At 39.0% G+C, this 13,856-nt stretch overlaps 1 protein-coding gene across 1 annotated transcript in view; it reads right to left on the bottom strand.

Moving 5' to 3' along the window:
* Nucleotides 1–1,184: 1,184 nt before the first annotated feature.
* LOC126457046 (growth hormone-regulated TBC protein 1-A) overlaps nt 1,185–13,856 on the bottom strand; it is a 50,944-nt gene continuing 38,272 nt past the window's right edge. The window contains exon 7 of the mRNA XM_050093035.1: nt 1,185–3,341. Within this exon, the coding sequence (XP_049948992.1) occupies nt 3,234–3,341 (108 nt within the window). The 3' untranslated portion in view covers nt 1,185–3,233. The remainder of the gene's footprint in view (nt 3,342–13,856) is intronic.

Below are 13,856 nucleotides of genomic sequence, written 5' to 3'. Positions count from 1 at the left end.
ATCTACAACCATGTAGTGTATCCTCTATTGGAAGGACTACTACTACAACCATGTAATGTATCCTCTATTGGAAGGAAACCTATTGCTGAACCTGGTAGTGTTAAAGAACTCTTTGAGGAAGTTATTTGCCTCATCATTCTGATTCTGACAGTTCCATTATTGTCAGCATCCTCTGGGAGGTCATTCAGTGCCTTGAGGTGACTTAATCTTACCTCAGATCAACAATGACTCAGTTGAAACTCACCCACCTCCTCCTCCACGTTCATCAAGACAGGGCTGGAAAAATTAGTCTTATGGATGTCATGAAAGTATTTGTTTCCAAACTGTTGAAAGGAAAACTACATTTGAAAACAGTACATAAAATTTTTCAGTCTAAATAAAAACAAAATAAATGCCTTCTTTTTTCAAACAAATTATGTTTTTCTTTTTTTCATTGAGATGTGATGCACAGTGTTTGTAAAATAGTAATAATAACACAACGTTTCTCTCTGGCTGATTGATATTGCAGTCTACAGTAAATATGAACTCCTTTTCGTAACTGGTCTCAAAGCAAAGTGGGACCAATGTCTTCCTAGATAAATGATGTCACTTTAAAAATTGAAGTAATGAAATTGTTTTTAAGAGCACAACCTATAGAATTGGGTCCATATTACTATTAATGAGCTGTTTCTCTCTATAGAACATCATAGTGCTGATTGCCTAAACACACCTTCCCACAGTATCGGTATGCATGCATTCTTAATTGGTTTATTGAAAGATGAAATCAGTGAATGGATTTGCTTGCCTTCTTCGCTGCCCCCCCCACCCCCCCCCCCCCCCGCCCTGCAAAGAAACCCCTCTAAACAAATAGTTGATAAACAACTGGCCCTCACTACCAAGAAAGCCTCAAACTGTCTTTGCCTTGCCAACTGATCATTTCACTCACAAGAAAGTTTTACATCCATTATATGAAAACAATCTGTTTATCATTGCCTACCAGTTCAACTTTGTGTTAAGCAGTGTTAATTCATAAATTAGCAAGGTATATTACTTATATTGCTGTATATTGTGACCTACACATACAAACTTATCAAGCACGTCAAAAGCAAACACAATAATCAAAATAATAAATAAAAATTTCATGTAATGGAGGTAAAGAGAGGATTAACATGTAAACAAATTAGTTTGAAGGACTTTATTCCGAATTTTGTAAGGTTAACAGTTCATGCTTAGTGAATAATAATCACAATTCACATCACAACCTGTTATAAATGTAGAGTATCACAGACAAATGCCCATTTCTAATTGAAATTGTAACAAGTGAGATCCAAGAATTGTGGTAATTATTATACATTAAAATTTCTGAAATATTGCGAGATGAAAGAAACTAGTTCATAGAAAAAACCTGTTTAATTCAAGCACTGCTATACAGCAGTCTGAATATTGTACAGAAAATATTGTTACATTATAATATATGCATGTTAACAGGCAATGATAAAAGCGAAATCATGTTGCAAAAATGGAATCTGTTGAGTTATATATTAATGGAAAGGGAACATGATCCAGGGTTCTTCTGAGCGCACACAATGAGACCAGTCAAATTACCCATGACACAGGCACACAATCTCAACAATCACTAATTTCAATGTCCACTATAAATTCACAGGGTTTGTCTTAAGAAGTGGTTCCATGACTAGTATCATATCACTTAATTGTTGAAGTTAAATGTGGCCGATGATATGAATTAGTTTATCACAATGATTTTCCATAGTTGAAAATTATAGTTAAACATGATTATACATTTCAAAGCAAAACAAATTTTTATCATTACAATTCTAACTATCTATGTCCCATCTCATTTTTGTAGACAGCCTTAACCAAAATGTTTATAAATATAACCACAAAATTCTTCACTTGTAGCCTTACCTCCATCAGAATCTAAATAAGCCTCATTCATAGTAACAGTTTATAATTAAAATGGACGGTATTTCTTACATAAAGTTTAATATTGATCAATTCACTTGGCTGTACCAACTTAACATTAGAAAACAGTTTGTAGTGTTCGGATAGCTGCTAGATGAGCCCTTGAAATTATGTAATTACTACAAAGCACCTGTGCTATGTTTTCTTATGTACAAAAAAGCTGCCTCAGGACCCATTCTGTAAAGGCTATAAAAATATGGAGCCAGAAGAGACCTTTTGCTAATAAGCTCTACAACAAAGAAAGTGAATTAGAAACACACATAAATTTGGCCCTAATAACCACAAGGCCAGATAAAAATTATGAAAGCGATAACAGCACATCATCTATAGCAGTACATGAAACAAATTATTTGCTGCTCTCCCCCCACCCCTCCCCCCTTACAGATGACCCACCAAGGCACGGATCCACAATGATTATATGACTATAGCCAATCACAAGTGGTAGTCTAGTAGGCCAGATTGTCAGGATAAATTACCTTGAAAAATTTCTGTTTTGCCAAAATTAGTTTTGTATGACAATGAAGCTGCCTTATAATGGCTCATACTTTGATGGGCACGATTCAAAAATTAACTAGAGCAACCACATTTAAATACAACAGAAGAAATATTTTACCCCAGGAAACTACATAGTACAACAAGTCACTATCATTCCTTACAATCTTCACAAGATTGATGTGTATTTCAATTATAACTATACATTTGTACAAAGGAGTGTTCTGGGTAACAAAACATTTCAGAAACGCTATAATTAAATAAATTAGAAGGAAATTATGAAATGAGTAAATCCACGAAGTATGGGAAAAATCACAATGTGCATGCCTCTTAACCCACAAAAATAAATACTATACAATGCATTATTACTGAACAGTTTGATTTCCTTGTCATGTTTTGCATGTTATGTAAGTTTACAGAGACTATTATGTCAACAATAACGTCTAAGCTACACCTGTTCACATACAAAAAGAAGACTACACACACACACATATATACATATAATCATATGTGACTCATGGTTAACTCATATTATACCTGTAAGAAAACTAATAAATTTCATCTGAAGCCAGTGCTCATGAATGAAAAAAGAACGTGCTGTAATTATTGTATCTCATCAATAGTAACAAAGACTTAAAATGCAAATGCTACACATTTTGTAACATCACTGAGAATCAACATGAATTCTTAATTCATTCTGCCTGATTCAACAGGTAGCATCTAATTCAGGAACTTGACAGCTGATTTTCTGAGGTAATATCATGCAATCAGCATTACTTTCATCTTAGCACTTCAGTTTGCTTCCTTGTTTCTTTTTGTTGTGAATGTTGTTCACGTAGTCTACTGATTGTTGTGGCCGGAAGTGAACCTGGTGTCTTGAAGATGCTCTGAATAACAATGCAAGAGATGGAAAAACCATGTATATCAATGCTCAATGAATCAAATTAGAGAGAGAAATCCATATGATAAACATTTGTAACAATAATCAAATAATTAAAATTAAACTCAACATTTCTTGTGTATGGAGTTTTTATGATACACACCGAAGGAAAAGTATAGGGTGTATCAAAAAGAATCATCCGATTTGACACGTCTATATTTCTGAAATCAATAAACATATACAATGAATTTTGTTTTTTGACGAACGGGAAATTCAAAAAGTTTTTTTTCATATCTACTCATCGGTAGTCAATGTGGCCCCTTTAGATGCATGGCGTATGTCAACACACTGCAACGAGCATGTCCTGAGTTACAGCTTCCATAACTGCTGTTATACGATTTCTCAGCTCATTCATTGTTGTTGGTAATGGTAGCACATAAACAGAATCTGTTATAAACCCAAAACAAGTAATCACATACAGTCAGGTCCTGTGACCTTGGAGGCCAGTAACGTAAGTCTGAATCATTTGGTCCAGTGCGACCAATCAATTGTTCAGTAATCTTTTGATCTACAAATTCCTTCACTTCCTGATGTGGGTGCACACTGCTGCTACTGAGCGGGAACCATATAAAACTCGAGAGTTTTCCCTTTCCAACAGTATGTTGTTCACGCACATATCTTGAATAACATAATAGTTATGATTTTTTTAAAAATCAGATGATTCTTTTTAATACCCCCCGTGTACTGGTGCTAGATTGGACATTTCCTTCTGGTCAAGAAGTTCTGTAAAGAATACTTTTAATGGTAACAGTTACTAATGTACAGTAACACTTGACAACAGGACCGAATTACACAAAACTACTTGTAGCTAAAGGAACATTTAAATGTAAAGTGGATACTTCAGTGTGATTTTCAAGATTCACACAGCAATTCAAATTTACATATTTTATATCAGAAACAGAAGAACAACTTCAAATAGCCAAGATCACTACTGCCCGGCATTTACTGCGATGACTGGTTTCAGCGAACTACGTTCCACAGTAATTCTTTTTAATAAAGTAGTGAAATAATGTCACTTCACAAAATTTACAAAGCAGAGTTACAGCAAATTAAAGCTTATAATAATAATTGTTCACCAAATACATGGTCACAATTTTATGCAAAGCTAATGAAAATAATTTTAATACCCTTACTGCCTACTGCCCATCATCAAAGTTGGAACACCCACTAGTAGGTGATAGGGAGCAGTTCGACTACCACTGCACTAAATGGCTTCCATTGACAGGTCAAATTTATTTAGTTACATTGGTGTTTTTTTAAAGAAAATAGTTTCTCTCATATGTAAATACTGAGCACTGTTTCCAGTACATTACTACTCATGTGACTTTACAATGAACGCTGCTACTTGCCCGGTAGCTAACAGAGTATTTCAATTCTTAAATATAGACATTCAGGTAAATGGTAGGAAAAGTGGTTAGCAGGAATGCTTTTAATTTTCTTTTGAACCATTTGGGATTCCCAATTTCTTGTTTTATATTAGCTGGGAGCAAGTTGAAACTTTGTACCAGAGCACCTTATTTCACAGTGAACCCTAAACAAAAAGGCAAAGTCTGCATGAAAATTATTTTTTGTCATGTACTGCAACTGTGTATTACTGTTCAGTTACTGTTATTAACAAGAACCATTAAGGATTAAATGTATTGTGCAATGTAAAAATTCCAAAATGTTTCAAATGTGTCTGCAAGATGTATGTACATTCACTTTACATAATATTCTTATAGCTTATTTTTGCTAAATAAACATCTCATTTACACTTCGTGCACTACCCCAGGTGAAAATCTTATAAAGTAACAAGAACTGAAAACATGTAAAACAAGCCGATATACTTGTTTTAGATTAAATAATTGAGCTTCCTGATTACTTTATGAATGTGTTGACTCAATTTTAACTTGTCAGTCAGCTGCATCGCACTGTGTTTCACTTAGTGTACAACCATTAATATCGGCTTCTGGTATGAACATGTCATCACTGCTTGTCTGAAAGTGCAAAATGTGGGTCTTTGTATGATTAGGATTCACACTGTGAGCTGTGAACTACTATTGTATCTGTTAAGCTATTATCTACACTGAGTCAGGTGATGCTGAGTTTGTGCCTATGATTAGTGTGTTTGCTCCATCTGCAAACTCTTATAATTTTTCAACCACCCTTTGAAATCAATGGATGCTGATCTTTTATATAGGTTAAGGACAAGAGTGGAACCTGTATATTGATCCTCGTGGTACCCTTCTTATGTCCCCTTATTCCAAGCCCTTTTCTTGTCTGTCATATAGTCTGTCAATGAGGTTACCAACATTGTGTTATAGAGGCAAGACTCCATCCATGCAGAGCTATGCCATTACTACCATAACATCTCAATCTGCTAAGTCAAATTTTGTGATCCATGCAATCAAAGGCATGACAAAGTCACAGAATGTACCAACAGGATGATTTTTTGGTTTATCTCTGTCTAAATTTCATTTATGAGGCCTTTTATTGGTTTCTCTGTGGAGAATACCTTACAAAAGCTGAACAGAGGCAGCTAACAAGTTCTACACAGTTAAATGAATGAGTATCCTATTACATTACACATTTTCAAACCATTTAGAGAAGTCTGGATGGAATGAAAGAAGTAGTTAGAGCTGGTTTGATTGTCTCCAATTTACAGATGGGTGTTGCTATAGCATAAGTATGTCATTCAGGAACTACAACCAGTCACGGATTGATTAGAAAGATAGCTTAAAAGTTGTCCCATCAAATCATGGCAAGGTTTCAGAAATTTTGCTTCGAACACAATTACAGCCAGCAGAATTACTACTTTTTGATGTCGTGACGAATTCTGTGTGCTGCTTATGGTTTGTAGTTTTGAAACTGTGTGTTGGTGGCGCATCCAATGTTTGCCCACATAGAGCTAACTTGTGTGTATTTGGTTTTTGTTTGTGGGTGCAATGTTTGTTTTTATTGTGAGGGAAAAAAAATCACTGAATTTGAAAGTGGAGAGGTAGCTGACTGCTGAGGGTGAGAGGCAGAATGTGCCCAGGATAGAAAAGTGACACCAGTAACCTCCATAAAGCTTCAGGCCCAGGGAGTTGTGCCCTGTGCTGTAGAGGAGTAGACTGGGAGGGGAAGAGAGATCAGAAGATGAGGGAGACTGGAGATGAGGATGTGAGCACAGGGTAAGTAAGGTTAGGGTCATGGTGTAGGTGGGAGTGGACCAGGAGCAAGTGGAGAGGGGCCAGGAGGCTTACAGGATCAAAGGGAGTGTTGCAAGGACAACTCCTACCTACAAATTCAGAGGAGCTAGTGTTAGGCAGGGAAGGGTCCCGATAACAAGGTTTGTGAAGCAGCTATTGAACTCTAGCAAGTCATGTTCAGCAGTGAGTTCTGCCACTGAGTATTCTACTGTGTCCTTGGCTACAGTCAAACTGTCATCTGGATGTTTCTCAGTGCATAATTCCATTCAAAGCACTGTCATCGAGTAACTGCTTACAATTCTGTGATACAGCACTTTTCTTCTATGGCCTGTACCTATATACACTGATGGAACAAAATTTCACCACCAAAAAATAAGTAACGTAGAATAATGAGATTTTGAGAATACATTTGGCTATGTAACCTATTTAAGTGATTAACACTGCAAGATCACAGGTTAATCTAAGTGTGAGATAAGATATTGCAAATGTGAAATGCTGGTAGATTAATAACTGGTGTAACTGCCAGAATGTTGAACAGCTGACGAATGTTAGCTTGTGGGGTGGAGTTCCATGCCTGCTGCATTTGGTCGGTCAATATAGGGACGTTTAATGCTAATTGTGGATGATACTGGAGTTGTCCAATGATGTCCCACATGTGTTCAATTGGAGACAGATTTGATGATTCAACAGGTGAAGGCAACAGGTCAACACTCTGCAGTGCATATTGGGTTACAACAGCAGTATGTGGGTGAGTGTTATCCTTTTGGAAAACACTCCCTGGAATGCTGGTCCTGAATGGTAGCACAATGGGTCAAATCACCAAATTGGAATACAGATTTGCAGACAGGGTGCATGGGTTGAGAGTGCTCCTGTTGTCATGTGAAATCACACCACATCCTGTAACCCCAGGTGTAGGTGCAGTGTGTCTAGCACGCAGGCAGGGTGGATGCAGGCCCTCATCTGGTCTCCTCCTAACCAACAAACAGCCATCATGAGCACCGAAGCAGAACCAGCTTTCATCTGAAAACACAACAGACCTCCACTCTGCACTCCAATGAGCTCTTGCTTGACACCAGTGAAGCTGTGAATGGCAGTAGTGTGGGATCAGTGGAATGCTGCAGGGCATTTGGCTTGGAGCTGCCTTTGAAGCAACCAATTTGTAACAGTTCGTTGTGTCACTGTGGTGCCAAATGCAGCTCAAACTGCTGCTGCAGATGCAGTACAATGTGCCAAAGCCAAGTATTTCTGCAATATCGCAGAAGGAAAATCCAGCTTCTCGTAGCCCTATTAGATGACCTTTGTCGAACTCAGTGAGGAATTGACAATGGCATCTTTTTCACCCTAAAGGCATTCTTGACTAAAATCAACTCACCATGTCCTCTCAAAGGTGCAAACCTGATTTCCGTCCTCATAGTGGCACTACTACTGCCACTGCTACACAGTTGGTGCAAAATTGGAATAGAAATCGTCTTTCAGATGTAGAAATTTGCCTACAATATTTCGTTTATGTCACACAACTCACTCTAGGTGTTGTGATTTTTTTTTTCCATCATTGTATTTCATTCTAAACATCATATTGACTATTGGTTTTACAAGTGAATCACTGCAGGTTGTTGGGTCCAGAAACAAACAGTCAATGGCTGCTTACATCAGTCCTGGAATCATTGTAAGAAATATTACAATGGCAAATAATCCAAAACTAGGTGTCAATGACATTATGTTTAACTTGTGCCACATAGCAGATAATACTAGCTTAAGGATAAGTGTACAATTTGTGATTTTGGATAAAAACAGATAAATTGAAATATAAACAAATGAAGATAATGAGAAATCTGTACGGACCAGAAAAATGTGGAGTTATAAATGACAATGGCACCACAAATTTTAAGAAGTCTTCAAGATTTGTATCTGTCAGTCAGATGATTATGTCTATGATCACACCAGGAACAAGTAGGGAAGATTGAGGAAACACACATACTATTTATTGTTTTCGAATAGTTAACAATTGGGTCTTCAGAATCCAATGCAGAGTGGGATGAACTAAGGCATAATAATTACATTTCGGAGGACAAGATTACAAAATGCTGTTTGACCGCCTAGAAATACGTTTTCCTATGTTTCCCTAAATAACTGATGGTGAGTGCTCCTGATGGTAAGTTCTAAGTACCAAGATATATTTCCTGCACCATCGTTGTACCTGAGCTCAATGTCCACCTCTAATGATATCATTTTTGAAAGGATGTTAATGCTGGCCACATACAGTGTGAACATTTTACAAGAATGAACACAATTCCAGCAGGGAGGAAACACTGGACAACTGTACAAGGAGGGTTGAACATATGTCAAAATCCAGTCCACGAATTGTTAGCTTCCCTAAAGGACTGAAAGATCTCCAACCAACAATTGCCCTTGGTACAGACTCCACTACAGCCACTGGGTCACATATCTCTGACTTAAATGAATATTGTTGACTACAGGAGCTTCATCTGTAAGTTCAGTGGTCTACCAAATGCATTCCATTTACACACAGGCATCACATGTCTGGGCAAATGTGGTGTCTTGTCTACCTCAAGTAGCTCCAGGAACAGCAGGATATTGTACTGTTTATGGACCTTGTCGTTAGTGGGGAGGCTTGTGTGCCTCAGCGATACAGATAGCCGTGCTGTAGGTGCAATCAGAACAGAGGGCTATCTGTTGAGAGGCTAGATAAGCATGAGGTTTTTGAAGAGGGGCAGCAGCCTTTTCAATAATTGCATGGGCAACAGTCTGGATGATTGATCTGTGGAAGTGGAAGTGGGATTAGCCATACATCGAGCAGCTTTTGAAACAGCATAAGCAAGATGTGGATGAGTAGAACATGCTACGTATATTAATGATTTCACAGCCAAACAATAAGGAACATTCCTGACCAGAGTATTACTATATTCATTGTCTAATTGTTCATTAACACAGGGAGTTTTTAATGGTTTCGAATCAGCCATGTTCAAACAGTGTACAATCTTTTCTGTGTATGCTTGCTGTGAAACAAACAAGCTCTATTTGCAGGTCTAAAAATGAGTCTAAAGATCCCACTGTTATTTTGATGTCTTACTTTAACAAATCTAAAAATGAGTTGTTCCAGTGATAAGCTCATCACCGACATAAATAGCAACCAGTAATTTTTCTGTTACCTTGACGAACGTAAAGACAAAGATCTTCCGTAGAACTAATAAAGCCATTCTTTTTCAGAGTGAAACTTATTATTCCAGCAACAAGGTGATTGATTAAGTCCATGCAATGATTTCTTGAAGCGACAAACATGACCTGGCCCATCATTGAAAACTTCTGGTTGAGTTGAGCACATTTCTGTATACAAGTCACCAAACAAAAATGCAGTTCCAACGTCAAATTGACCAATTCTCAAATTTTCTACTGTTGCAACCACTATTACAGCATGAATTGTGTCATAATGAGCAACTGGACTAAAAGTTTCTTCACAGTTAAGTCCGGTACACTGAAACATACGATGCACAACCAAATGAGAATGGTATTGATCAATCGATCCACCAGATCTATATTTAATATGAATTACCTATCCATTATCGATAGTGCATTTTCCTTTAGGCAGTTCTACTAAGTCCCATGTATAATTTTCTTCAAATGCCTTCATTTCTTCTTCATCATGTTAAACAATTTATTCGAATTACTACTTTCTGTAGCTTCACTGCAGTTTGTTAGTGCAAGCTCTTCATGGATTGCTTTTGACAGCCAAACTAATGCATTTGATTCTTGAGACTGTTGAGGCTGATATCCTAATTTGTAGTCACTAAATTTCACTGGGGGACATATTCACAAGCTGGACATTGATTTGGTAACCAATTCAAATGTTCCTGATCACTAGTTTCAATTTGAGAGTATCAGGCAAGAAAGGAATAAGCAAAAAGAGTGGTGGTGGAGGAAAGAAGAAAGTGGATGGAACAGTGGACCATAATGATGGAGGAGGATAGTGAAGATTCAAAAAAGGTGTTATAGGGGATGATTAAAAGTAAGAGGAAGAACGGAATGACAGATTATGCTCGAATGGTGAACAAAAGTGAACAAGATGTAGAGAATAATGAGGAACTCAAGAACATGTGGAAGGAGTATTTTGAAGAACTCCTGAACACGAATGGGGACCTGGATGAGGAGGAACAAGGGGAGGAGAAAAAAGAGGAGGAACAGCAAATAGAAAAAGACCTTACATGGGGAGAAGTGGAAGAAGCATTGGGCAAGATGAAGGGAGGGAAGTCACCAGTCTGGATGAGCTGAGTGAGGAGATGGTGAGAGCAGCAATGGCTATATCGAGTGATGAAAATTGTGTGGAGACAGAAGATGATCCCAGAAGATTGGAAGAAGGGAATAATTGTCCCAATCTTTAAGAAGGGAAATAGAAAAGAGTGCAAGAACTATCGAGGGATACCACCGATGAGTCATTGTGCCAAGATTTTTGAGAAAATTTTGGAAGCACAAATTTGGGCAAAATTTGAAGGAAGAATGAGAGAAGGTCCACGGTGGATCTAATTTTTGCTCTACAGCAACTGCATGAACAGCACTATGACTATGGAATAGATCTACTAATGACCTTCCTGGACATTGAAAATGCATATGATAGTGTACATAGAAGTAAAGTGTGGAAAGCCCTGGAGAACAGAGGAGTAGCAAAACAGTATATTTGGAGGATAAGGGAAATGTACCATGGAAGTGTGAGCTATGTGAAAGTGGGAGGAGAGAGATCAGCTTGGATTGAACAGAAGAATGGCTTGAGGCAGGGAAGTGCACTTTCACCATTAGTCTTCATTGTAGTGATGGATGATATAATGAGTACAGTAGCATAAGTAATTGGTGAAAGGAAGATGAAAGCTATGGTGTTTGCAGATGATATGATATGATTTGGGGGAATGAGAAGGAGGTACAAGAGCAGCTGGACATATGGGAATGAACAGTACAAGAATATGGGATGAATTTAGTATAAGTAAGAGTGAGATGATTATCACAACAAGAAAGAAGGAGAGAGGAACAACTGGAATAACGATTGAGGAGAGTGGAGTGTTTCAAGTACCTAGGAAGCCTGATACAGGAGGATGGGAAAAACGGCAGAGAAATAAACGAGCGGGGGAGAAATGCAGATGCATTTCAGAAGGGTGTCAGAAGCCTGATATGGACCAAGGATGTACTCCAAATCAGTAAAAAGGTTATATACCAGTCATACTATGTCCCAATCCTGACATATGCATCTGTAACCTGGGTTATGAAAGTAAGAGAGAAGCAAAGTACAAGCTAGTGAGATGAAATTCTTGATAAACAGTACTGGAGTAACAAAGATAGACAGGTTAAGAAATGAGAGGATCAGAGAATTAATGAAGGTGTAACAATTACAGGAGGAGATGGAGAAATTAAGGCTGAGATGGTATGGGCATGTTAAGAGAATGGAGAAGAGGATACCCAGGATGTTACACGAGATGAAACTGGAAGGAAAGAGACCAAGAGGAACACTGAGAGACAAATGGCTGAAAGGAGTAGAGGAATGCGCCCAGAAGAAAGGAGAAGACTGGACCAAGGTGAAGACGGAGAGACAGTGGCAAGACAGAAGACAATGGAGAGGCCTGTGTTCCATACAGACTTGGCCAGAGGCTGGAAACTGTCCAAGATGATGATGTCTAGTTTCAATTTGATGAACAGTGGACTGATATCTCTCTTCTATTTCTTCAGGTATGGTTGGTTGGTTGGTTGGTTTAAAAGAGGGGGTAGGGATTAAACTGCTAGGTCATCGGTCCCTTGTTCTGAATAAAACAATGCCACAAGGGTGAGAATAAAACAAGCGAGACTGATAACACAAAACGGAGAGAAAGGAAAAACCACAAGAACGACGTAAGGGCAACAAACACTGAAATGGACAAAAGGGGAGAAGAAATCCACAGACACGCAAGAAACAGGTAGTAGAAGAGATTAAAACAACACAACAGATTACCATGGCTGGCTGACCCTGAGAATAAAAAGGAGAAGCCAGCCACTCTGCAACACATTAAAACCTTCACCCTAAGAGCACTAGGGTGGAGGACACAGAGTGACAAAGGACTTGAGCTAAAACTTAGATCAAATGATAAAACCCATCCTCACGAATAAAACATAAAACTAAATGAGCCAATGAAGCGTTGTCAGATAAAATTAGTGGCAATGAGTTCGGTAACCGAAGATTTCATTGCAAGGCAGTCAAAGCAGGATACTGCACCAGAATATGGGCCACTGTTAACTGGGCGCCGCATCGACACTGAGGCGGGTCTTCATGGCGCACGAGGTAGTTGTGGGTCGCCCAAGCGTGGTCAATGTGGAGCTGGCAGAGAACCACAGAGTCCTTGCAAGAAGCCTGCATGGAGGACTGCCACACATTCGTAGTCTCCTTAATAGCACACAGTTTGTTGTTCGTACTGAGACTATGCAATTCCGTCTCCCGAAGCCAAAAAACCTGGCGGCTTAAAAACAAATGCAAGTCAGTTATTGGAATGCCTATCTCCATAAGCGGTTTCAGTGTAGGCCGTTTGGCCAGCCTGTCAGCAAGTTCATTGCCTGGGATTCCGTTGCGTCCTGGGGTCCACACAAACACCACTGAATGACTGGACCGTTCCAGAGCGTAGATGACTCCTGGATGGTCGCTACCAAAGGATGACAAGGGTAGCACTGGTCGATAGCTTTTAGGATTCAGTACACCGAAGAAACGACAACCCAGGGCATGAACGGATGTGTTCAAGAGTATGAGATATAGCCACCAGCTCTGCAGTGAAAACATTGCAGTCATCGGGCAAGGAATGTTGTTCATTATGTCCTCCATGGACATGCGCGAAGCCGATGTGACCATCAGCTATCGAGCCGTCGGTGTAAACCATTTCATGGCCTTGGTACAAGTCAAGAGTTGAGAGGAAGTGACAGTGGAGAGATACAGAGTGAACTGAGTTCTTTCGGCGGTGTGAAAGGTCCAAGCGAAGCCGCGGACCAGGTGTACACCATGGAGGTGTATGTGAATGGACCTCGAGTATAGGTGGTAAAGGCAAGGACTCCACTTCAGACAGAAGAGATTGGATGCGAAATGTAATTGTAAGCCCTGACTTGGGCCACTGATGCAGGAGATGCACGTGGGTGGGAAAAGGAGACGGTAATTCAGATGAACAGGAGAACTATGAACATGTGCAGTGTAACTGGCAAGCAGTTGGGCACGCCTGGCCTGCAATGGAGGGACTCCAGCCTCCACAAGGACGCTGGTCACCGGACTTGTCCTAAAA

This window comes from Schistocerca serialis, chromosome 2, assembly GCF_023864345.2.
Source record: "Schistocerca serialis cubense isolate TAMUIC-IGC-003099 chromosome 2, iqSchSeri2.2, whole genome shotgun sequence".
Taxonomy (NCBI): domain Eukaryota; kingdom Metazoa; phylum Arthropoda; class Insecta; order Orthoptera; family Acrididae; genus Schistocerca; species Schistocerca serialis.
This window is presented reverse-complemented; position numbering and strand designations above follow the sequence as displayed.